The sequence below is a fragment of the Protopterus annectens genome, chromosome 2.part1, assembly GCF_019279795.1.
Source record: "Protopterus annectens isolate FY-2018-M chromosome 2.part1, PAN1.0, whole genome shotgun sequence".
Classification (NCBI taxonomy): Eukaryota; Metazoa; Chordata; order Ceratodontiformes; family Protopteridae; genus Protopterus; species Protopterus annectens.
Window position 1 is genome coordinate 933,172,989 of NC_056729.1, and position 26,586 is coordinate 933,199,574.

Sequence of the window (26,586 nt, forward strand, 5' to 3'; positions counted from 1 at the left end):
AGGATCCTGGAGTTTTTGGTTTCTGATTTGCATGATTCACCTAGCCTGGTTGCCCAAGAAGAAAATGCAGTGGTTTCTAAAAAAAAAAAAAAAAAAAAAAAAAACGCATGTATGTAGCATTTACATCCTCTTGGGTTTCCAGTCCCAATGTTGTGCTTTCTACAAAATGTAAAAATGGAACTGCATTTGTGGAGACAGCAAATTCAGTTGGTCCCTTTCTGTCCTTAGACCCAAAACCAGTCTCTCACCACAGACATTTCAGATATTGCTTGAGAGTAGTTTCTGTGGCGGGTAATAGTTCAAGGCCTGTGGAGTCATTCAGACAGACCAAAGCACATCAGTATATAGAGAGATGATGGTTGTGATTCCTGCTTTGAAATCTCTCCATAACCTATCATCTCCAGGAGCTCTTCAAGTGATTCCAGACAATGCAACAGTCATGTAGTACACAAGCATGGTGGTACAAGGTTTACCCCCCCCCCTTTGCAGGTTGGCTATGATGGCTTGGAATTTAGGTCTTCAGCATTCCATAATCCACTAAGCATCTTACATTCCATCTGAGTAAAGCATAGTAACAGACAATCCGAGCAGGGCTGGGACAGGCTCTCCTGAATAAAAATTAAACTAAGAGGTCTTCCAGGAACTGATCCAGTTGTCGGAACACCTCAAAGAAATCTGTTCACTTCCTTTAAAAACAGAAAATGTAACAGATTTGCTCCAGGGCTCCTTTCAACAAGCCTGGAAAACAGATGTTTTAAATTCCCTTGGAAGGGAGTATTCCTTTATGCTTGTCCACCCTTTCTAGTGATATCCAAATTAATTCTGAAGTTTCAGAAGGATTCTCCCCAGGTCACTGTGGTGACCCCCTTTTGGCTCCGACAGCACTAGTTCTCTCTTATGGAAATGGCCAGGGACAAGAAACTCTTGCTTCCTCAGTGACAGGATCTACTCACACAAAACAGGGGCATTTTGATACACCCTATTCTCAATCAGCTTCAGCTGACTGCCTGAATGATTCAGTTCTAATACCTTTGAGGCACTTATTTTATGAGGATATGCAGCAGGTACTTAAAGGAGCAAGAAAGCCTACTACTAGAAATCATATATTGATAAGTGGAAGCAATTTTCTAGTTGGTGCCTAACCAGTAACCAGGTGCCCATCAGGGATTTTTTTGTACCACTGGTGCAAAATGTGTGTGTGAGGTATTTCATCTGGTCTCTTATTCCTCTATAAAGGTTCATCTTCCAGCCTGTGTAGCCTCACAGTGACATGACTCAACATAAATTTGCCCATTAAAAGAACCAGAAATTCCTGTACTATGAGTGATGAATGCTGGGGAGTAAAATGCACACAGCATAGTATTTACTTCATTAATGTGCGTCATCATATCTAAATAGTATGCAAATCAACACAGTTGACTCCAAAGTCACTGAGTGTAGCAAATAGCATTTCAAAATGAATGCTTATTACTGTTTAAGTCATGCATGCTGATTGGACAAAGCAGTCAGCATGCTCAGTGTAAGTCAAACAATCCAGAGTAGATAAAGAAAACTAGTGTGTAATCCACGTAAGTACGAAAACTAATGCATGAAAGTTGAGTCAGTGTTAAAATACTCAGCCTTCTTTGGCAGCTTGCAACTTGATGGAACACCATACCAAAATACAGAGTGAAGAGAGGTTTGTGATCAAGTGGTGTCAGTGCACTGGTGCGTTTCATTAAAGTTTAGTTGTCAGTAGTAGTTTAGTAGCTTCAGAAATGGCAAAAATTAAAAGAAAAGAAAAATATTGGCAAGGGATGCAGTAATAATTTTCCACTTTTGGACAGTTAAAGATTTTATGCTAAACATCAGAGCATACTTTCCAATATGAATAGAATATGGTGTCAAAGGAAAAAGAAAAGACCACAAATGGAGATGTCCACCTAATCGGTACGGATTTCAGCACAGGTAGGAGAAACTGAACAGCAAGGGACCATTTTTTATCCCAAACCTTCACTGGAAATAGTATTAGAAAGTGAAAGATGTAAATGAAAATGCAAACATACTTCAAAAACCCAAAATATAAAGTAGAAAATGTTTAATAGTAAAACAAGATAACTACTGTGTCATTTAACTCAGCACAGAAAAGAGAGCAATCACAATCATAAAAACGACAAAGCATAAGAAAAGAAAAAAAAAACACCAAAACACAAAAAAAAGTACACAATTTTTGGTACTTTAGAAAGGAATAATTATTTAACTTATCATACAAAAGATACATATATATTTATATACAAATAAAAGAAATGGATACATCATTATATAAAACGAACACAGTTGTATAATAACTTTTGCCTTAAGACCTCAGCATGTCAACTGTGGGTTAACCAAACATTCCCCACACTGAGCCATAGCTTATTGTTAAATTATTTTCAAATGTGCTCTACCTGTTTGGGTATTCATTAAACTTGTCCCTGTGGCACATGTGTCTCTACCATGGTGGAATACATGGAAGCACAAAGAATCTAGCAATAAATGGATGTGCACCAAAAGGCATTCCAGTGCATGAAACTAACTTACCTGGAAGCTTCTTGTAATATAGAACGTTATGATTGTATTGCATAACTTCAGGTTTGTGTGTTCCTGAAATGGGTTTCAAGAACTTCTCCTTGAGAACTTTGCTTTTGAGGTGAATTTCTTGACACCCATTTTATAGGCACTAAAAATGGTTTGAATAATCTGTGGCTTGATCACAATCTTGTTTCAGTCTCATGCATATCAATTTGGATATGTGTGTGTATGTGCACATGCCTGTTACATAGAATAGTGGGTTTATTATGAACATATGGAAACAGTTTAGCTAAGGTTTTAAAGTACCATTTTAGTATATACTGTTAAATATTGTACTAGTCTGAAAATAAGAGATGAAATATTGTCCTGCACATACAAAAATGTACATCTTACATTAAGAAGTAAAATCTATCTTCTTTAAGAGAAATAAAAGTTTATATGTTTTTGTTTTATACGTATTGCTTTTTCTTATTGATGATCACATTTTCTTTTTAAAGGTTGAATATTCTGTTTGCAAGGTACCTGAAGAAGTCAGTAAGCCAGAATCCCACATTATTCAGGTAAGTATTGTCCTGAAATATGTGTTTGTGTGTGTATATGTATATGTATATATATATATATATATATATATATATATATATATATATATATATATATATATATAAAAATGTGCTTTTACTTGCGTGACTTTATACAACATTGCATCTACAGTATTTGTTGTATTATACATTAACTGTGAATCATGTCAGCTACTCATTTATAAAGTTGTGGCTGTTCTAGAATGAAAAACGTGAAATACTTAAACGTCTGAATCAGAACTTAAGAGCTGATGAAGACTTTGAAGAAGAAAAGAAGAAAGCTGAAGAAAATTCCATTATTTGCGTTTCAAACAAAGATGATCTACAGCAGGAAGAAAAGGCTCTTACAGGCGCAGAGCGAAAAAAATGGGAGGCAGGGGCTCAGCCTGTAGTTCTTCCACTTGCACAACTAACAGTGGTAGACACTTTGCTTGGAACAGAGGGTAAATATTGCCTTTTACATTCCTGACTTTACTAGAAATTTATAACTGTCTTGAAGTAAGTACTATTCTTAGGAACTGGCTTAGTACTGATGGTCAGATAGTCCATTCTGGTGCATTCGAATGGCCTGTACCACAGTTCTGTCCTACTGTTTGTTAATTAATGTACATCATAAAACAGGGAGTAATATTTCAAAGTTATAAGTGAAAGGTTTGCACATTTGCATAGTCATACCCTTCGGGAAAAACAAGGTTACCCCTAGCTACCATATAGGTGACAATCCACTGAGCACAGAAAAAGTCATCAGGGATCTGGGGACCCAAGTTGACAGTAGTCTTTCGTTTGACACTCATGTTGCTAAAGTAGTTAGGAAAACCTTCTATATCGCCCACCTGATCATGAAGGGATTCACATCTAGATCAAGGGAGGTCATCGTCCCCCTGTACTCATCACTCATTAGACCTATGATTGAGTACAATGCCCGTTCGAATGTATCTGACCAGACACCTGATGCAGCTTGAAAGGCCCCAAAAGTTCCTCACCAAAAGGATAAAGGGTCTCAAAAATATGTCTTATGCTGCCCGACTGAAAGAACTCCAGCTTTATTCAGTCTCATACCGCTTGCTCAGAGGTGACCTGTTTCTGACATATAAGGCCATGTCAAACCCAGATTTGATGAATATGCTTCACCTCAAAAAATCTAGATCCCTCAGAACCACAAGGGCGGGAGACTTAAACCTTGACACGGTTATAAATAGAACGTGCTGGAGGGACAGATTCATCACCCAGAGACTCCCTATGCTGTGGAACAAAATCCCGGTACATGTGAGGCAGAGCACCTCGCTGGCCTTGTTCAAGAGGAATCTTGACCAATGGATGGGAGATCGCAGATATACCCCAGGGATTACTTCAGTGTCACTGCTTGACAGAGGCACAGAAAAATGATAGGCATAGTTTTTATTCAAACTAAAGGGGTGGCGAAAGCCACATAACTATGGGCTAGGCTTATAAATGCCCTTGGGCAGATAGCCTAGTATGAACCTATGAACCTATTTCATTTAACTTTCAATTATATAGCATTGCTTTGCTGTTGGTATAATATGCAATTCAGTATCCACATTCCAGCTCCTACAGCATACAGTATATATTTTTATTTTATTTATTTTTATTTTACATTTGTTGACCGGGAGGATCCGACTGGATGCATGTCCATTTTCAGCGGAGGCCCGGGGAGAAAAGCTCCAAAACACAGGTTACAAAACACTTAACTAAACAATGAAGCAAAATATACATTCAAAATAAGAGCATTCTAACTTATTCTTTCTAATTTATTTTAAATGTAAGAGGAGTAGGATAGTAAGGAGATGTAGAATATTCATGAGTTATAGACAGTTATTACATTCTAGAGTGGACTATCCCGGGTTTAGGCAATGGCAACTTCGCATTGAGCCCAGATGAGTTCTTAGCTTAGCTTTAAATTGACTTAAAGTAGAGATGGATATAATATCATGGGGAAGTTTGTTCCAAATTTTACCTGCAGCGTTGGAGAGAAGGAAGTCTCCAGCAGAGTTATTAGTTTTGAGTGATTGGATTAGGAGACGGTTGGATGACCTCAATGGGCGGGGATTATTACAAAGGGGAAGTAGTGCTTTGAGGGAAGGAGCATATTCAGGGTTATATATGATTTTGTGAGTAAGGACTAGTAGGTTGAAAGTAATTAGGTTAGGAAGCTCAGACCAGTTGAGTTTGGCTAAATTGGTACAATGATGGGTCCTATATGGGGACCCAGTAACAAACCTTGCAATATGATTGTAGCATTTAGAGAGTTTGTTCATGACAGTTTTACTTATATTGTGAAGTAAGGGGACAGTACAGGAGTGATGAGAGGAGGTGAGTCTGGGCAATGGCCATTTTAGCTTGGGGGGTCAGGAAGCTTTTTATTTTATATAAAGAGCCTAGCTTTTTGTTAATGGTCTTAATTATTTGGCTTGCGTGTATATCAAATTTTAGTTTGTTGTCTATGGTTACCCCTAGTAATTTTGTCGAGAGGTCTGGAGAAATAATGGTCCCATCCTTTGCTTGGATAGTAAAGTTAATGGGGTAGGACTTTTTTGTTGGAAGAAACAACAACATTTTAGTTTTTTTGGATTGAGAATCAGGCGACGACTGGAGAGCCAGTTTTCTATTTTGCTGAAAGTAGACTGGGTTAACAGTTGTAAATCTGAAGGGTAGTACCAGAGCAGATTAACGTGGAATCATCTGCATATTGTATACAACTGGCATTAGGAGTAACTGTATGCAGATCATTGATAAAGATGGAAAATAATAGCGCTCCTAGAATAGATCCTTGAGGTACTCCTAATGTATTGGGTAGTAGCTTAGAGAGTTTGGTCTGCCATAAAACTGCTTGTTTTCTGCCAGATAGATAGGAACTAAACCATTGTACAGCAATGGTGTCAAGACCTAGTGAAGGCAATGTATTGATTAAAAGTTTATGATCCACCATATCAAAGGCCTTTGACAGATCCAGAAATAGTGCTGATGAGAGATTGTTATTATTACGATGGGAGTTTATGGTATTTGAAAAGACAAGGAGGGCTGAGGTGGTACTGTGGAGAGGTCTGAAACCATGTTGGGTATCAGCCAGTAGTTGGTTGACTATTAGGTGTTTCATGAACTGTTTCTGAACACATTTTTCCATTATTTTGCTAAAGGGGAAAGTATGGATATGGGCCTATAGTTAGAAAGATCAGTGGAAGTGCCTCCCTTGTGGAGAGGAATTACATATGATATCTTCCAGATCTCGGGATTATGGCCTCTGCTAAGGAGCGGTTGATGAGGATTGACACTGGGTAAGCAATTACGTCAGCTGTTTTTTGCAAATATTCAGCTGGGAGTTGGTCGGCTGAGAGTGTGGAGGGTTTTAGTTTTTTAATTAATTTACATATAACGGAAGTTGCAACAGGTTGAAAGGTAAGTAGGGAATATTTTTTAGTGTTCGAGGGTCAGAGGTATGAAGGCTAGGTGGTAATTGATTAGACAGAGTTTGTATTGTCTCAGTGAAGAAGTGGTTAAAACTATTGGAGACATCGTCAGGGGATTTATCAATGAGTGTGGCAGGTGCAGGGGTAGTAGTGCGACCAGGATGAAGAAGTTGATTTAGTCCAGGCCAGAATTTTGTGGACAGTTTTGGTGGTCGGTTTGTAATTTACAATAGTATTGTCTTTTATCTAGTAATATTTGCCTTTTAGTTTCATTCCTAAGTTGTCTGTATTTACTTTGGTCCAAAGGGAGTTTGGAAGTACGCCAGACAGACCACGCCTTGTTTCTAAGTTTTATTTTCAATCTTGTTTCTTTTGAAAGCCAAGGAACATCTACAGCTTTGGTTTTCTTTGAATGAGTGGGTGCATGAAAATTAAGAATTTCTAAGAATTTTTTGTTAAAGTAAAGCACAGCTTCCTCTAGGGGTAGATGTTTTAGTAATGTCCAGTTACATGAAGATAGTTCTAGTTGTAATTTAGTTAAGTCAAGTTTCTTTTTGTTTCTAACAGTTCTGATTGTGGGTTGCATGGGAATGGCTATCTTATGCTTAATGATGTAGGTGAGGTGGTGGTCACTTAAACTATCGGGAGAGTACCAGATGTATAGTGATCAGGGTGCTTATTTATTAGTACCCAGTCAAGTATACTGTCCTTCTGGTTAGGTTTCCCTAGCCTAGTTGGAGTATTAATAGTTTGCTTGAAAGAGTAAAGGTTAATATGTGAGGAAGGAGCTGAGGGGTCACAGGTATTCCAATCTATGTTAAAGTCTCCGAGAACTAAGGTCTCTTGGGGGAAGTGAGTTGATATCCAGTGAAGGGTGTTTTCGAGGGTTTCTATATTATTTCCTGGGGGAATGTACAAGCAAATAATATAGATACATTTATTGCTGTTAATCTGAAGCTTGGAAATTAGTATTTCTGCATTGTTAAATTGAGGTGGTTGCAAAACATCAATAGATACAGTTAGATCAGATTTATAGAGTATGGCTACTCCACCTCCTTTCCTGGGAACTCGGTCTCACGATGTATATTGTAACCTGGGATTAGTATCTCATTATCGGTAGTTGTGGGTTTTAACCATGTTTCAGTTAGACACAAGATCTCAGGGAAAGGTCTACTAGTACCGCATGAAGTTCATGTACTTTGTTGTTTATGCTTCTGATGTTCAGATGACAGGTTAAAAGAGAGTTAGTAGGACGGGCAGTAATGGGGTTGGAACTAATATCAATGTTGGGAGAGGACTGCTGGTCAATGCTGGTGGGACCAGGGTTGGGGTGTATATCACCATGAGGGAGCAGATTAAGTCTAAGTTTGGAGATAAGTTTTAGGAATTTATCTAAAATTTTGTAAAATTGTTTGAGTTTGGGGTTTTATTTCTATTTGCGGTTGGGTAAGGTGGCAGTAAACAGGAGGTTGATTCTTCCCAAGTACCATAAACATGAAAGTAGTTATTGAATTTACTTCCAATTATATTGGTCCCTGATGTGGTAGTAGAGAGTAATACCAGGTTTTGTGTTTCATACGATGTTGTGAAGTAAGAGGTTAATAGCAGTGGAAGAAGAAAGAAATACCACATGTTTAAGTACTTGTGATATTGGGTCAGAAAAATGCTATTACCGAAAGAATAGATGGAGAGGAATAGATGATTCAGAGAATGAGGAGGAGGGGGAGAGAGCAGGAGTGGGTAGAATGCAAGGAAGGTGGAGTTTCAGGGGTTGGGTGGGGAAATTTTGGTTACAGCAGGGATTGGACCAGTTTTTAGAGGGAGTGGTTTTATGACTATAAATGTAGAGGTAGTGGGGCGGTGGGAATAGGGGCAGGGAGGGAGCCAAGAGAGCCCGAGCGAGGGCTTAACGAAGGGCTACACTCAACAAAGGTAGATAGCTCTTTATTTTTGGGAAATTCAGCAGGCTATACAGCCTTATTTTGCTTTTAATTAGTACTTTACAGGCACCAATTTACAGCCTTGTTAAGCTTTAGTTATGATTTTCAGGCACCAGATATAAGTCCGTTGCAAGTCCAATTTAATTTTAGGTGAAGTCTAAGACCTAGAGCTAATAACACTTGTAAAAGTATAACCTTGGATCCTAAAAGGCAGAGAGCAACTGAAGGCAAATGGCACTATTATTTAACAACCTGTATGTTTAAACAGTAGAAAAGCGTTCTCGCTTCAGAGTCTGTAAGGGATTAATTGTATCCTCTCATACAGGGAACAATAGGGCTGCGAATCAGGGGAGCCACCTAGGATGAAAGAGGGAGGTCAGGAATAAGGTTAGAAGGCAGTGAAAAGACAGTATATGTAATCTTTATACATTGAGTACAAGTAAACTGCACAACCAACTAGCCTAAGGCAGTAACAATTGGTCTTCTACTCTAGTTAAAAGTCGCTAACAGTAGACAGTAGATGTAGTATTTATACCTTGAGTACATGTAAAATACACCACTATACTAGAGCCTAAGGCAGTAAACAATGGTTCCTCCACTCTATTTGAAAGTCGCTAACAAATGTTCGAGCATGCAGTTGAATACTAGCATAATTTGTTAAGCATGATTAGTTATAGCATTAAGTTTAAAGGGTTACTGCCGCTTTTGACATTACAGTAATGCATCCAGGAGTAGCCGAAATACACATTAAAACAAAACTGTTTCACAACTTCAAGCGGGGTTTGAACTATAACTACAGTATCGTAATCATTCAGGATGAGCTAAATACATATCCATTTTACAGTGCACGATGTTCAAAGTAGACTGTGAAATACATACTTTAGTTCAAGAATTCAAAATAGACATACCACTTGGATGGGAACGCTACCTGTAGGATCCAGGTATTCTCAGGTTTTTGAAATGGCGGGTAACTGAAGTCTTATTTGAAACCTCGCTTGTGGGCGAGCAGTAATGAAATATAGCAGGGTTTCGCGGGCTTGGCTACACACTCAACAAAGGTAGATAGCTCTTTATTTTTGGGGAAATTCAGCAGGCTATACAGCCTTATTTTGCTTTTAATTAGTACTTTACAGGCACCAATTTACAGCCTTGTTAAGCTTTAGTTATGATTTTCAGGCACCAGATATAAGTCCGTTGCAAGTCCAATTTAATTTTAGGTGAAGTCTAAGACCTAGAGCTAATAACACTTGTAAAAGTATAACCTTGGATCCTAAAAGGCAGAGAGCAACTGAAGGCAAAACGGTACTATTATTTAACAACCTGTATGTTTAAACAGTAGAAAAGCGGCGTTCTCGCTTCAGAGTCTGTAAGGGGATTAATTGTATCCTCTCATACAGGGAACAATAGGGCTGCGAATCAGGGAGCCACCTGTATGTTTAAACAGTAGAAAAGCGGCGTTCTCGCTTCAGAGTCTGTAAGGGGATTAATTGTATCCTCTCATACAGGGAACAATAGGGCTGCGAATCAGGGGAGCCACCTGTATGTTTAAACAGTAGAAAAGCGGCGTTCGCTTCAGAGTCTGTAAGGGGATTAATTGTATCCTCTCATACAGGGAACAATAGGGCTGCGAATCAGGGGAGCCACCTGTATGTTTAAACAGTAGAAAAGCGGCGTTCTCGCTTCAGAGTCTGTAAGGGGATTAATTGTATCCTCTCATACAGGGAACAATATAAAAATGTCTTTCATTGTCGTAAAGAATTTGCTTCAACATGCATACTTTGTCATATTAGAATTTAAAAATCTGACAGTTTTACAATTTTTTTTTTTGTTTTAAAGTTTACATATGCAGAAAAATGATCAGAATTTGTCAGTCATCTAAAATGCATTTTGTTTTTTGTATGCTTTTTGCCACCATGCCTGCAAAGCAAGCCTCCTCTTGAGCACGTTTGTTTTCCCATACTTGAGTATCTCCAGTTTGGATGCAGTAGGGTTCGTCTTCCAGGCATCCATGTTGGTTTTGTGCCCCTGATGGCATCCCAGTAATGGGGCATTGTAATTATGGCTCTAACCCCTTCCCTTGAGCAGGGGAATGTGTGATTCACGTCACCATGGGAGCCATTACCACTTTCATAAGTGAACTGCTGAACTGGCAATCCAGTCCTCCTCGGGTTACATCTGCCACCCCTGCTTTGAGTAGTAGTAGTGAGTAGTCTGCTGCACTCCACCTATTCCAGTCTGGATACACCCACCTTCCTCACAGAAGTTCTTGCAAATGCCCAAGCTGATAACCGAAACACAATTATTTGGGCCATAGTCAGGTTTTTATCCTTTTACATATCAAGAGCTGGCATATGTTTTTGTATATTTTAAAAAAATAATCAAAGAAATAATTATATCTTTGGATTTTAATAACCTCAGAATATTCACTACTGCATTATTGTACTTTGCAGCATCTTCAGACTGCTCCAGGTAAATTTCAGTGCTGTTATATGTACCTTGTTCCCTATTTTTTAATCTAAAACAAACAAAATCTGATGAAACAGTACACAGAAATGGAACTTAATAGATAAAATCTGATACACAACTTGTAACAGAAAAACTGTGGGCTGTTGCAGTATGGATTGAATGCTACATTAATACATATTTTAAAAATAGCTTTGGGTTGTGCAGCTGCCTAACAAGGTTATTGTTTTCACATGATCTCATAAAATGTTTGCTAATTACAATGTCTGATTTTATCAAGTACTCATTTGTATATCATGGCAGAATAGTAGCTCAGTGGTTAAGATCTATACCTTACAGCCCCAGGGTTCAGAGCTGATTTCCAGTGTCAGTGTGGAGTTTGCGTATTCCCCCTGCGTCTGGTGGGTTTTAGCCATGTATTCCTCTTCCTACCTAGCTCCTAAAATCATTCTTGCTGACTAGCTACTCTAAAGTAGCCACGTGTTCCTTACGGTCCAGGTTGTGGTTAAAAGGTGACTATGATGGCCAGTTCACTTAACAGGTTAACAAATTAGTAAATTAAAAGTAAAACTATTTGATGAAAATTCACCTCCCATTGCCATTTACATTGTCGTGTCATTTAAGATTTTTTCTTTTAATTTTACTAGTCACTTGTGCAGTGCTGAGAGTATACATCTCATTTTTATGTTCTTTCTGACCTTTTTTTTCTTTTTTTAATGGCTCTCTAGAAAATGCTTCTCAAATTCATAACCATGTTAGACTTTCTTGCTAAGTTCTTGCCTTGCTTTCACTATGGCAATTTTAAAAAAATCAGGTGGTGCCTACTTTTTACTGAAATTTCATGTCCTTTGTTCAGATGAGATGTTAACCCTTATACACTTATTTCAGATTTGATTTATATTGGGTAACAGATAGTACCCCCTTCCAGGGAGCTTATCAGTTCTTTAAATATCTTAAATCTTGGATATTGATAGTTGGAGTAATCCCTGCTGACACATGCATGGGAGTGGGAGGAGGATGTGCTTGACCCCTTGTTTACCTGTAATTTCTTAACTGCTCATGCAATGTGAATCTCATTGCATCATGTTGTTGGAAAGCTTGAGTGTATGATGTCAGGAAAAATAAGCCTGCAGAATGTTGTCATGGTCATCAAACCACAAATCAGGATTTCTTTAAAAGGAGCTAATATTACTGCCATTTGGAAGGGCCAACCCTTCATCCTGACCACAGACATTGTCTGGGAAAATCTGTCACATGATATCATGCAAGAGCCAAAGAAGTGCAAATTAAGGGATCTTAACACCAGGGCCAATTCTTTTTTTCAGTAGCTAAGTCCACTGCCTTAGTGATTACCTCAGACCACTATTTATCAGTGAACTCCCATTCAAGTGAGAGAGTTGAGTTCTTGACTGTTGTCTGTAAATGACAGAGAAAGACCAAAGAAGTACCACCCCATCTTCTGCTTTCTTGTCAGACCCTAGGACATAGTGCCTTCCCTGTACCATGTCAGGTTGAGCAAGCCACTCCATTCCCCTGGTCATGTGTCTGAGGTAAACTAGGTGTACTTCCTTTAGTCCCCCCCCAAAAAAAAAGAAGGCTTATTTGCAAAGGTTGAATTGACTTCTGCAGGTTCTCCTGCTCTTTTCAGACTCTTCTCTGACTTACCACATTAATTATAAACCTTTTTCTACATATGGGCAGATATGACCAAATCTGTGAGAGAACATTCTGACAAGTCCTGCAGCAGCTGGAAAGGCCCCAAAAGTTCCTCACCAAAAGGATAAAGGGTCTCAAAAATATGTCTTATGCTGCCCGACTGAAAGAACTCCAGCTCTATTCAGTCTCATACCGCTTGCTCAAAGGTGACCTGTGCCTGACATATAAGGCCATGTCAAGCCCAGATTTGATGAATATGCTTCACCTCAGAAAATCTAGATCCCTCAGAACCACAAGGGCGGGAGACTTAAACCTTGACACGGTTATTAATAGAACGTGCTGGAGGGACAGATTCATCACCCAGAGACTCCCTATGCTGTGGAACAAAATCCCGGTACATGTGAGGCAGAGCACCTCGCTGGCCTTGTTCAAGAGGAATCTTGACCAATGGATGGGCGATCGCAGATATACCCCAGGGATTACTTCAGTGTCACTGCTTGACAGAGGCACAGCAAAATAATAGGCATAGTTTTATTCAAACTAAAGGGGTGGCGAAAGCCACATAACTATGGGCTAGGCTTATAAATGCCCTTGGGCAGATAGCGTAGTATGAACCTATGAACCTATAAGTATTTCCACTTGGTACCTATGCAGGCCTCCTGCATTTGTCCACATTGGGTGAGGAATTTCCCTTCATGTTCTTCATTCCACATTGCTGCAGTCCTAACTATTGGGTAGTCCGCTGTCCCAGTCGGCCCGAATACCAAAGTATATGGCTGACGTCGGTCAAGGCGCATTAGACTGACGTCAGTACGTCAGGGTACTAATGCGCATGACCGACGTCATATCCTCAGTCTTTTTTGCCGCATGGTCCGATGCAGAAGCAGTTTTGCGAGTGCAGGTTGGCGTTCTGAAAGTTTCTGAAGTCAGAGTTTCAGACCGAATCAAAGTTGGCTAAGTACCCCGTTGGGGAATATTTTGGTTTTTCTTGCCTCAGTATTTAACCGGATGTCAGAAAAAGTGAATAACTGTATTTCTTGTGGGAAACAGATACCTCATAGGGATTACCATACTTTGTGTATACCTTGTTTAGGGCCTGAGCACGACGTTGTTGGATGCCACTCTTGTGCTAGATTTAACAAACGCACTATTAAGAGAAGGTTAGACTGTGCCAGGTTAGTTTTTGGGAAGCGTTGTAATTATAAAATGCCGTCGGATACTCCGACGCCCGCTTCGGCCAAAAAACGCAAGGACAAAGCAGCTAAGCCTAGAGTGGAAGAACCGACAGTCCCGGACGTCGGTTCTTTAGAAGGCTCAGTGGAGCCGGAGGTTCTGCCAGGAGTTTCTTTGGAGTCTCAGGGAGAGACTTTACTGTTACAGGATGTGTCCTCTCAGGAAGTAGGCCAGGCTGAAGGGGCTTCTCAGGTGGCTGTTCTTCCCTCTCTTCCTAAGGTGGTTAGAGCCTCCCCTTCTGTTTCCAAGGCTTCTTTGAGAGGCAGGCCAAGTTTAGCTTCAGTGGGGGTTTCTCCTAGTGCTTCAGGGTCTTTGCCTAAGAAACATATGCTTAAAATGGCAGAGGATTTGATTACTATGATTAGTGGTTCTATGTACACTCCTGATAAGAGGCCTAGGGTGGAACCTGAGTTTGAGAGTTTTGAGCAATGTTCGGAGGCTTCTGAGTCTTCGGCTGAAGACTTGCAGGAGTATCCTCCTTATTCTGATTCTGATGTGGATGATTCTACTCCTTCAGCTTCTCCTCCTGAGGATTTTTCTTTTCAGAGACTCTGCATTCCATGAGGGAGCATTTTAAATGGGAAGGTCAAGATTTCTCTGATTCCAGGAAGAGGCTTAGGGAATTCTTGTTTTTACCCCAGCATAGGCCTTTAGCTATACCTCCTGTTCTGAATGTGGTGGAAGATGTTTTTGCAGAGGCTTCCCTGAATCCTGATTCTTTGCCTCCTGCCCCAGTTAAACCGGATAGGTACTATAGGGTGCCTGAGGCTCATAAGTATCTTTTTAAGAGTCCTAGGGCAGACCCGGAAACTGTCTCTCAGGGGCCTAAAGGTGTGAAGGCTTCTGTTGTTAAAAATCCTGTTCCTCCTGATAAAGAGGCAAGGGCTTTGGATAGATGGGGAAAGAAAGTGTATACTTCTTCCACTTTAGCCATGAGGGCGTTGAATTGTCAGTTTCACATGTTAAAATATCAGAATTATCTCCTTTCACAATTGAAGTCTAAGGTGGATGCTCTGGCAGAAGGTATTGAGTGTAAAGAGTTGCAGGATTTAGTTCATGTGTCTGAACAGGTGGGTAAGCATTCCTTGCAGTGTGGTTTTGATGCTGTGCAGGCCTCCTCGAGGGTGGCTGCCACTGGTTCTGTTCTTCGTAGGCACGCCTGGTTGAGGGATCAGAATTTAGCTGAGCATGTTAAAACAAGGATTTTGGATGCTCCTTTACAGTCTGATGTGTTGTTTGGTTCGCCTGTGGAAGCAGTTTTAAAGAAAATGGAGGACAAGGCTAAGTCTATGCAAACTGTTAAGGATTTTTGCAGGTGCAGCCTCAAGTTTAGTAGAAATTGGCCTACTAAGGGATGGACATATCCTGCTTATGATTCCCAGTCTAGGGGTAGGTCTAGACGTGGTAGGGGCAGAGCTCAAGGTTCTTTTAGGCCTAGAACAGGAGTTCACCTGCTCAGACTTCTGGTGAGGGCAGGGGTCAGTCCTTTCGTAAACAGACCCAATGACCTACCTTTTCAGCTGCCAGTACATTCTCGCCTGGCAGCCTTTGGGAGGAAGGCTGGCTCTTTTCAAAGAAAATTGGGATTTAATTACCCAAGACAGATGGGTTTTGGATATCATTCACCACGGTTACAGGTTTTATTTCCATACCTTGCCTCCTTTCAAAGGCATGCCAGACATTCCTCCTCTACAAAGAAAAGAGGCTCACAAGCAAATTTCTCTGTTGCTCCAAATAGGGGCCATTCAGCCAGTTCCTGTGCCAGAAAGGGGCCTAGGATTTTATTCTCGCCTGTTCCTAGTACCGAAGAAGGGGAACACGTGGAGACCAATTTTGGATTTATCTATCCTCAACACTTATCTGGACATTCCCAAATTCAAAATGTTGACGTTACAACAGCTTTTACCTCTGCTGGGCAAAGATCACTGGATGGTAACTTTAGATCTCAAGGAAGCTTACCTTCATGTGCCTATCAGACTAAGTTGCAGGAAGTATCTGCGTTTTCGAGCTGGAAATTCTCATTATCAGTTCTCTGCATTGCCCTTTGGCTTATCTACTGCGCCCAGAGTATTCACAAAGGTTCTGGCTCCAGTGATAGCTTACTTTAGGCTACAAGGAATTCAAATCTATCCTTACTTGGACGACTGCCTGATTCTGGCTCAAGAAAAGGAAGACCTTTTACAGCATTTGGAATTTGTGATAGCAGTGCTAAGATGCCTAGGGTATTCTGTGAACGAAATAAAGTCCAGTCTAGTACCCTCTCAAGACATGTGCTTTCTGGGTGTGAGACTGAATACAGCAGCCCAGATGGCCTTTTAACCCCGGACAAACAAAAGAATCTTTCCAGTTACTTCCATCAACTATCTCTTCAGTCCGGGCTGACTGCAAGGACAGTCCTTCAAGCCTTAGGGTTCATGGCATCTTGTATTCTGGTGCTTCCCAATGCCAAACTGCATATGAGGAAGCTGCAATGGTATCTCAAAATGTATGGACACAGCACTGCCAGGATTTGGACACTGTCATTCAAATAATACCTTGCATTCAAAAGGAATTTTTGTGGTGGGCTCAGGAATGTCACCTAAACAAGGGACTCTCTGTGACCCGACCAGAGGCGAGTCAGATTCTAACGACAGATGCCTCAGACATTGCTTGGGAGCTCATCTAAATGGAAAGTGGATACAAGACAAGTGGCCTGCCAGACTACAGCATCTACATATCAACATGAAAGAGATGTTAGCAGTCCAGTTTGCATTAATGGCTTTCAAGGAGTTACTTCTTCCAGGGCAGGTGTTGATTCTAACAGACAACACAACTGTCATGTGGTACATCAACAAACAAGGGGGAACACATTCTTACCCGTTGTGCAGGCAAGCAATGATTTTATGGGAGACTGCGCTCAGCTTGCAACTAACTCTTCAGGCAAGGTTTCTGCCGAGCACAGAACTCCTTAGCAGATGTGTTAAGCAGACAAATCATGGATCCCCACGAGTGGAAACTGGATCTTCATGTATTTCAAAATTGACAGTGTCATGGGGAACTCCAGACATAGATCTGTTCGCTTCTCCACTAAACCACCAGCTGCCAAAGTTTTGCACAAAGAGGTTTCATCACACAGCTTGGAAAGTGGATGCTCTTTCTTTCAGTTGGAAAAATCTTCATGTGTATGCCTTTCCACCTCTGCCTCTTCTCCCAAAGGTGCTCCTAAAGGTCAGACAAGACAAGCCAAGGATGATTTTAATAGCTCCAGATTGGCCTCGGCAACACTGGTACCCATTACTGAGGAGTCTGGTAAGGAAGCCTCCATGACCTTTACCTTTGATTCCACACCTGTTGTCTCAGAGGGACGGTCACCTGCTCAATGTCAAGCTTCACTCTCTTCATCTAACAGCCTGGCATATTCTGTTTTGAAACACAGCAGGTCTCAACTTCCTCAACAAGTTTTAAATGTGATTATGGAAGCCAGAAGACCTAGTACAAGGAAAGTGTACGCAGAAAAATGGAAGAGATTTTTATTTTGGAGTGCAGCAAACAATTTGGAGATTTCTGAGCCTAATTTGAGTGTGGCTCTTCAATATCTTACTGAGTTATTGGACAAAGGTTTGTCTTTCTCTTCCATTAAGATTCATGCTGCAGCAATTTCAGCTCACTATGATTGTGACCCACCATTGTTTTCGCATCCTTTGTTCAAGCAATTTCTTAGAGGGGCAAAGAATATAAGACCTCCACGTAGAGCTCCTACTCCTGCTTGGGATCTCAATTTTGTGTTGGAGAAACTTACTCTACAACCTTTTGAGCCTGCGGCTACTGCTGAATTGAAATACTTGTCATGGAAGACTGCTTTTTTGTTGGCCATTACTTCTGCAAGAAGGGTTTCTGAATTGCAGGCCCTTATGGCGGTAGAGCCTTTTTTGATTTTTCATAAGGATAGGGTATCATTACGTACTAATCCTTCCTTTATGCCTAAGGTGGTTTCTAGTGTGGCTTTAAACCAAACTATTCATTTGCCTACTTTTTATGCAGATCCCCAAAATAAAGGGGAAAAGATTTTGCACACTTTAGATGTGCACAGGCAATTGCGTTATTATTTAAGCAGGACTAAGGATTTTAGGCAGTCTCAGCAGTTGTTTGTTTCTTTTGCTTTGAGTTCTCAGGGCAAGCCTGTGTCAAAACAAACTATTTCTAAGTGGATTGGGTTTTGCATTGCATTTTGTTATTCCCATCATGGCAAGGAGATTCCAGCTGGGATTAGGCCTCATTCCACTAGGGCTACTGCCACTTCAACAGCATTTCTAAGGGGTGGCAACTAAGGATATTTTGGAGGCAGCTACTTGGAGTTCAGTGCATACTTTCTCTAAGCATTATCACCTTCCTCTCTACTCTAAATCTAGGGCTGGTTTTGCCACAGCTATTTTGCAAGGCATGTTGTCAGCTCCTGCTTCCTTATGATTTGCCAGCCTCCCTTACCTCTGCTTTGGGATTCTACCCAATAGTTAGGACTGCAGCAATGTGGAATGAAGAACATAGTACAGTTTTGTACCTACCATAAATGTAGATGTTCGAGGATCCACATTGCTGCAGTCCAATTTACCCTCCCTCCTTCCCCTCTGTGTTTAGGGGTGGTTGTGTAGGTGAGGTTATACTCTGGTAATTTTGTATATATTGTACATATTTTTGGTGCAGGAATGTTTGGAGTTTTTGGTTTTGGCCTTGTCTTTTTAGGGTCTTCTGACATCTGGGGCAAGAAAAGACTGAGGATATGACGTCGGTCATGCGCATTAGTACCCTGACGTACTGACATCAGTCTAATGCGCCTTGACCGACGTCAGCCATATACTTTGGTATTCGGGCCGACTGGGACAGCGGACTACCCAATAGTTAGGACTGCAGCAATGTGGATCCTCGAACATCTACATTTATGGTAGGTACAAAACTGTACTTTTTCCTCACCTATAGCCTTCATTGAGCAGGAAGGCCTTAAGCTAGCCCCTCTGAGTGTTTGTGGTCTGTATCTTTCTTCAGTCTCATCAAAGTTGTAATTGCCAAGGCAATCTGGCCAGACCAATTTTTCTGTCCTTGAGATGGTGGAAAAGGAGACATGCTTGCCTCTCAATGTCCCTTCTTTTGAGAAGAGTCACTGTTGCTCATAAGATTCTATGTGGGCTGACACATGACCCAAATAGCTTCACCTAAGAAAATACTCAGAACTTAAGGAAGAAGGAGAAGTCTTGGTCTTTCCTTTTTTAGAGACGATATTTTAAGGATTCTATTTTTGCCATCTTGAGGTTGCCAGATAGCCATATTTATCCCTAAAATGATCGAGAGGCCATGGCTGATTAGTATGCAGTGCTTTATGGACATCCTTAAGCTTAGTATTGTATCATTTCCTTGGCTCAGCATGTGGCCTTCCTTCACCAGCATCCGAAGGAACAGACATGTTTGTCAAATGTTTTTTACTGCCAGACTGAGCCTGAGGACTGCTGTTTGTTTTACTTGCCCTTATTCCAGTCCTCACTTTGGATCATGTGTTTGAGGAACTTTTCAGACTTTTTGTTGACTAATTATGTCACACATTATTTAGTCAAGCTGTGTGTGTGTCACTCTTCCCAGGTCTAGGGATTTGGCAGTTCACCCATTATGAGGATACCTCTGGTGTTTTTTTCTTTGATTTTGTTTTAAACCTGTGACTAGTTTTCTCATTTGAAATTAAATTAAATTTTCATCTTTTCAGACTTCTAACTGGATTGTACACATTTTTAGTGTTTTTAGAGTGGAATGTGACTTACTAGCTAATGCTGTACTTGAACATCAAATGTGATGTCAGTCTCGCCTTAATTCTCACTGTGGGTCACAGCCGATGTGTCAGATCTGTCACAGCCAATATTCCAACTTGAGGCATTCAGCAAAGCTCGTGGGCTACATTCTTTATTCATAATTCCTTCCCCTGGTTACCTCAGATCTTGTTTGCTGTGCAGTGAAGAGGTTTCGTCAGTCATAGTTTTGAGCTAAGTACAATTTTTGATGGCTATTTTTTCTATATATTTTTTTCTATATAGCTTTCTTCATTACTTATATTAACCTTTCCTCTAATATTTAATTAGTTTCATCTTCTTTCCCATTTCATACGTCCGTTTAAATTAGAGGGTGTTTTGGGAACGCCCATTTTAGTTAAAGGATGATGTTAAGTTGTCTATCTCGCCTTCATTCTTGCTAGATGGGTTTGGAGCCGATCCTTGGCTCCGACTCAGCCAATACTAAAGCTTGAGAGCTAATGCCACTGGCTCGAGGCTCCCCTATATCCCACAATGCTAGGCTGTAACTACCCAGATCTCATTTGCCGCTTAGCTGGCGAGGTGCTTTTCTACCGGCTCTGGCAGGTTAGTGAAGAATTTAAGTCTAAATTTTTCAATTCTTAGACCCCTAGTACCCTTTTTTTACTAAAACTTTTAGTTTTAAATACCCTTTTTCCTGGTTCGACAACTTTGTTGCCCTTAATTTCTTCCTTTATTCCCCTTTAGTTTTAGGCCTTAGGCCCCTTTTAGTCCCCTTGTGTGACTGGTAATTTATTTTTAATTAAGGCTTATGTGTGTGTCTGTGTGTGTTTTCTTGAACCTTTTACTATGTCTAAGGAATCTAAGGTCTCAGGCTTCAAGAAGTGTGACTCGTGCTGTCAGAAAATGTCTCTGACAGACGGTCACACTTCTTGTGTGTATTGCCTGGGACCTTTGCACCTGCAGGACTCTTGTGCTGTTTGCCATGGTTTTAGCCCTAGAGTCCTGCAGGAGCACAAGAATAAATTAATCTTGCGTGGCTTATTAAAGCCTGAAGGCCCCCCGACTCAGTCTGTGTCGGGGAAGCCTTCTAAAACTTGCAAACAGTTGGCTCCGGTTTCTGAGTCGACTTCTGGAAATGTAAAGTCTGCTTCGACATCGGCTCCGGCCAGAGCCGATGTTTCCAAGCCTCATACTGTTACCTCGGCTCCGGCTGGAGCCGAGGTTGATAAAACTCCGTTGGCTCTGATACTCTTATCGGAGCAACCTTCTAGGAAGAGATCTAGATCCCCCTCTATCGGCTCCGTGCACTCGGCACCAGGATCCCCTCTTCTTTCTGAACGGAGCCATAGAACACATTCCTCACGGTCTTCCAGGCTATCTGACCACGATTTGCAAAGGGTAGTGAGTAGGCTTCTCAAGTCTGAGGCACTGGCCCAAATGCTGCATAGCCCGACTCAGCAGTCAGTGGCTATTTCCGTTCCCCAATGTATTCCTCCTCCGACTCTGAGTTCGGAGCCAGGGCTCGTCGGAGCCATGACTGTCGGTGTGTTGGATCCGATACCTTCCCTTTTGGCTCTGTCGTCTGCTCCGATCTCCTCCTTGGAGGGATCTCGGCGCCGAGCTTCCCTCGTCGGCTCCGAGGGGGCGAGTGACATCGGACCCTTGTCCGACCCCGCTCTCCCTCTCGGGGCTTCGGCGCTGGTGAGTTCGGCTCCGACATCGGCCTCGGAGCCGTCCTTGTCGGTGCCGGGGGGGTCCTTGTCTCTTCGGAGCGAGGACCTCTGGCCTTGCCTGATAGGGGTGCCTTAAAGGTCATGCGGAGCGTGCTAGAACCAGGGTCTGCCCCACAGTCAGCTCCGTCAGCCCCTACATCTTAAGTGCCTGCGGTGATTTCTACCCACCCCCTTGCATTAGACCGCAGAGAGCCAACTCCTCAAGATTCCCCATTGGGAATTTCCTCCTCTTCCGAGGCCTCTCCTGACCCGGTAGGAGATCCCCCTAGGAAGAGGCAGTGCAAGAGGAAGCACATTGACTCCCCTGAGTCTATCACCTCTGACACTGACTTAGAGGAAACTGAAGGTTCCCCTCGATCCCCCCTCTGAGGATGTCTCCTTTGCTGACATCCTTGAGATCCTGAAACAGAGGGGGAACTGGCCAGCCCTTAACCCTTCAGAGGATGAGTCAGTGTATCTTGAGGCGTTTGGCTCTCGCCCTTCTACCTCCTGGGTGTCCCCTCCCTTTGACCCCCTTATGGAATTGGTGGCAAGGAAGGCCTGGACGGCTCCTGATTCAGTGGAACCCACCACGAGGAGGCCATCTAAGTTTATTACTGCCCCTAGAGATAAAGATTTTTTATCCAAAGGTGTCCCCGTTGATGCCATGGTGGTGGCTGCGGCCACTAAGAATTAGTTAGCCGATCCTTCGGTTCCTGTCCATCCTCCTAATAAGGAATCTAGGACCATGGACAGGTACGGTAAGCGGATGTTCTCATCAGCGACCTTTTCAATGCGGTCGCTGAACTACTTATGCCACTTCACTCGTTTCCAGAGAGATTTACTCAAGGATATGAGTGAAGTGATAAAGGATCCTACATCTGAGGGGTTCCAAGACAGAATGAACTCCCAGTTGGCAACCCTGAATTCCATCGTTAACTCCTCCATGCGGCTTATCTCATGCTGCGGATGGGGCGAATAGAGCCGCAGGCACAGGTGTTGCCTTACGACGTCACGCCTGGATGCGGCTGTGCAACTTTGCGGACCCTTTCAAGGCATCCTTCACCAATTCTCCCTTTGATGGATCATCCTTGTTTGGTCCACAGGTGAAGGATACATTGACCAGGTGTGAGGTAGAAGGTAAGACTCTCTCTGCCATAGGAGTCCGTTTTTCTACCCCTTCTAGACCCTATCCCAAAGGTCAGAGGGGAGGAAAGATGTGGTTCCGTAAACAATCCCAGGGAGTCTCATCTGACGCACAAGGTCGATTCCCCTCTAGAGGCAGAGGGGGGAATAATAATACATGCTGCCCTAGAGGCAGAGGAGGTCCACAAAACCAGGGTAGCAGAGAAACGTTCTCTGATGAACCCTTTCAGCATCCCTGAGGGGCTGCCCGGCTGTCCACCTTCGGAGGCAGTCGGGGGAAGGTTATCCCTGTACCCAAAAGCCTGGCTTTCCCTTACTCAAGACAAATGGGTACAGTCGATCATATCCGAGGGTTACAAAATTCCCTTTATTCACATCCCATCCCAACCCAAAGGATCCCTTCCAGACGTTCCACCCAGTCTAAGGGAACAAGCAGCATTAGAAATTTCAAAGCTGCTATCAAAAAGAGCCATCCAATCAGTCCCAGCAGACCAGCAAGGATCCGGAATCTACTCCAAATTATTTGTAGTACCAAAGAAAACAGGGGACTGGAGACCCTTACTGGATCTCAGCAACTTAAACAAGTATGTCAGGAAAACACAATACCGGATGGTCACGCTACAGTCCATTCTACCCTTCTTGGGTCAGGACAATTGGATGTGCTCGATAGATCTTCAGGACGTGTACTACTACATCAAATGAACAGACGCTCCAGAAGATTTCTCCACTTCAGGCTGGGAGCCAGTCACTACCAGTTCAGAGCCCTGCCCTTTGGTCTCACTACAGCCCCCCCGTGTGTTTACCAAATGCATGGCAGTGGTCGTGGCTCACTTGAGACATCAAGGATTCCAGGTGTTTCCATATTTAGACGACTGGCTCCTTACCGCCACCACCAGACATCATCTTCTTCTATCCAGGGACTTCACCATCCAAACTTGCCAAGCTCTAGGCATTTCAATAAATTTCGAAAAATCTGCCTTGTCGCCTTGTCAATCTATTACCTTTATAGGCGCCACCTTAGACACACTCAATCTTTCAGCCAGACTCACAGAGCAGAGAGTGTAAGACATTCGAAAACAAGTTTCCCTTCTCTTACAATGCAACAAAGTCAAAGCCAGACTAGTTTTGAAGGTGTTAGGACTCATGGCAGCAGCTATTCCCCTTCTCCCCTTAGCTCGCTTCCGCATGAGGATCCTCCAATGGATGCTTTTTACTCAATGGTCCTTCCAACAGCTCCCGATGTCCCATACCATATTGATAACTCATTCATGCAAGAATCTTGGTGGATCACATCACCTCAGGTTCTCCAAGGAAGACCCTTCACTCTTTCCCCCCCCCAGTCGCCACGTTGACAGCAGACACCTCCCTGATTGGGTGGGGGGGGGCATTATCAGGGCAGGACAGTCCAAGGCACGTGGCAACCTTTCGAGTGCCACTTGCACATAAATGTCTTAGAGGTGAGAGCAGTGCTTTTAGCATTGCAAGCCCTTCACGACTCTCTTCCCACTGGGACTATTGCAATTCAGACGGACAACATGTCCGTAGTGTGGTACATCAACAAACAAGGTGGAACCAGATCATACCCTTTATGTCGAGAGGCACTCAGACTTTGGCAATGGGCGATCTCTTCTCAGCATTTTCTGATAGCAACGCACATTCCCGGGAAATCCAACGTGATTGCAGACAAGTTGAGCAGGGCAATTCTCATGCCCCACGAGTGGTCTCTGAAGAAATCAGTTCTAGAAGAAGTATTCCTAAGATGGGGCTATCCTTGCTGCGATCTTTTTGCTACTCCCCAAAACAGCAAGTGTCACGACTTCTTCACTCTCTTCCCGTTACCAGGCCATCCCACCAGAGACGCTCTAGTCCACGATTGGCCCCGGGGACTTCTATATGCCTTTTCCACTGATATCTCAACTAATTCAGAAAACCATCGCTTTGAGAGTGACAATGATCCTCATTGCCCCTTACTGGCCTCAAAAGATATGGTTTCCGTTTCTTTATCGTTACCTTTTGGAGCAGCCTTGGCATCTGGACCCAGTACCAGATCTGTTAACCCACCAATCGGGTCAGCTGCACCAATCTCTGCATTCTCTACACCTCACAGCGTGGTTTCTCCGATTCCGACCTTAGCCAGGCTTCCCTCAATATCTCGCTCGGTCCAAGATATCTTGATAGCCTCTCATAAATCTTCTACCCGGAAGATTTATAGTAGCAAATGGAAACGCTTCTCTTTTTGGGCAACATCAAAAAACATAGATCCCTTTACTGCACCTATCCAGTCTATTCTAGACTTTCTAGCAGAGCTCTTTCATTTAGGATCATCTGCATATACCATTAGAGTTCAACTGGCTGCCATATCTAATTTTCATGTAGGTGTCTCGGAGTCTAGCATCATGACAAACTCTCTAAAGCCTTTTTAAGGGGCGTATTTCTTCTCAAACCTCCAATCAAAGATCCCCCGCCTCAATGGGATTTGAACTTGGTTCTGGCATCCTTAATCCTACCATAACATTCCATGTTAGTTGTCTTCTTCTCGCCTTCTTTCTTGCGTCCCACCCTCCTTCCCCCAAGCCTGGACAGACCGATAGGAATTCAGTTTGTGATCTTCCTCTGGAAGTCGTCATTCCCACACGTTCTTCCACCACCTTTTCTCCTTTCTTAGGTCTGCGATACCTTTCACACAGGTTGTTATTGAGGTGGGTTTCCCTTCTCCATTCTATGGAGACTGGGGTTGCTTGGTATAGCTATCAAACGAGATCTGAGTAGTTACCGCCTAGCATTGTGGGATATAGGGGAGCCTCGAGCCGGTGGAATTAGCTCTCGAGCTTTAGTATTGGCCGAGTCGGAGCCGAGGATCGGTTCCGAACCCATCCAGCAAGAAAGAAGGCGAGAAGAAGACAACTAACATGGAATGTTATGGTAGGTACATAACTTCTTATTTCTCTCCCTTCTGTTAGTCTCTTTCTCATAAAGCTCGTAAAATATGAAAATATAACCCTTTTTCTGTAACTTTTTTCTGTGTGTGAGAGTGAGTCAAGTCCATTTAAGTTAGAAGACTTAATTTTGCTAAAGCAAGAATGGCTTTTTGTTTTCCGTTATTCCAGTCTTAACTTTATAATGTCTGAAAAACAAGAGAACAAGCATTTAAGCTTCAAGAAGTGTGAGAAGTGTAGTAAACTATATACCCCTTAGCAATTCATGCACCTTGTTTATGTATTGTCTAGGGGCTGTACACCTACGAGCCTTGTTCCACTTGCCACAACTTCAATCACCAGGCTTTAATCGAATGTAAAAACAAATTGATATTGAAAGGCCTTTTGAAAACGTCCTCCTGTAAGGCTATATCCACCAAAAAGCCAATTAAGAGACCTTCATCGGAGTTGAGATCCTTGTCGGAGCTGAAGCAGAAAGCTTTGAAGGCTCTATTGGAACCAGTAACCCACTCCTGGCTCCAGTACTTCCTTGGAGTGGAAATCTCCACTGGTGCCAACTATGCCCTCGGCACAGAGACACAGGAGCCGATCTCCTTCAGTTGAAAAGATTTCTTCCATACTCCCTTCTCCAATTTTGGCTCCTTCAAGATCACTTTTCCTATCCACTAGGTCTACCAGGAGTCTGTCAGATGAAGATGTGGATAAGGTCATGGAGAGACTTTTAACGACACCTGCTTTGGCCAGAATTCTCGTGGATCCCAGCCCAAAGGAATCTGTTCAAACAAAAAAACCCTGTCCTACTGTAGTTCCTCCTCCGATCTGTCCTCCTGCTTCAGAGCTGGAAGATTATGACATCCGGGTTGTGTCAGTGTCGTCTCCGGGACTTGTAACTTCCCCAGTTCTGGCACGGGCCTAGAGCTTCTCTGTGCCTTCAGAGCAGGAGATCTCTAGGAGCCGAAGTTCCCCTATCAGGTCCGCTGAGACATTTCAGATATCTTTGGAACCGACTTTGTCCCTGGGGGCCTTGGCATGGGTGAGCTCAGCTCCTACCTCTGCTTCGGAGCCGCCCTCTTCTACTCTGGAGAGACATTTGGCGCTGACAACTTGCTTGTCGGATCTGGGGACCTCTTTGGAGCGGGGAGGGTCTGCCTTCAAGGTAATGAGGAGGGCTTTGAC

The 26,586-nt window shown here is 42.6% G+C and overlaps 1 protein-coding gene across 1 annotated transcript in view; it reads left to right on the forward strand.

Annotated features, from left to right (window-relative positions):
• The window catches only part of NEK1 (NIMA related kinase 1), a gene marked incomplete in the record, with an annotated part of 3,475,820 nt that overhangs the window by 2,460,810 nt on the left and 988,424 nt on the right, over positions 1 to 26,586 (forward strand). Inside the window, 2 exon segments of the mRNA XM_044062568.1 lie at positions 3,048 to 3,110; positions 3,331 to 3,571. Coding sequence (XP_043918503.1) covers positions 3,048 to 3,110; positions 3,331 to 3,571 — 304 coding nt within the window.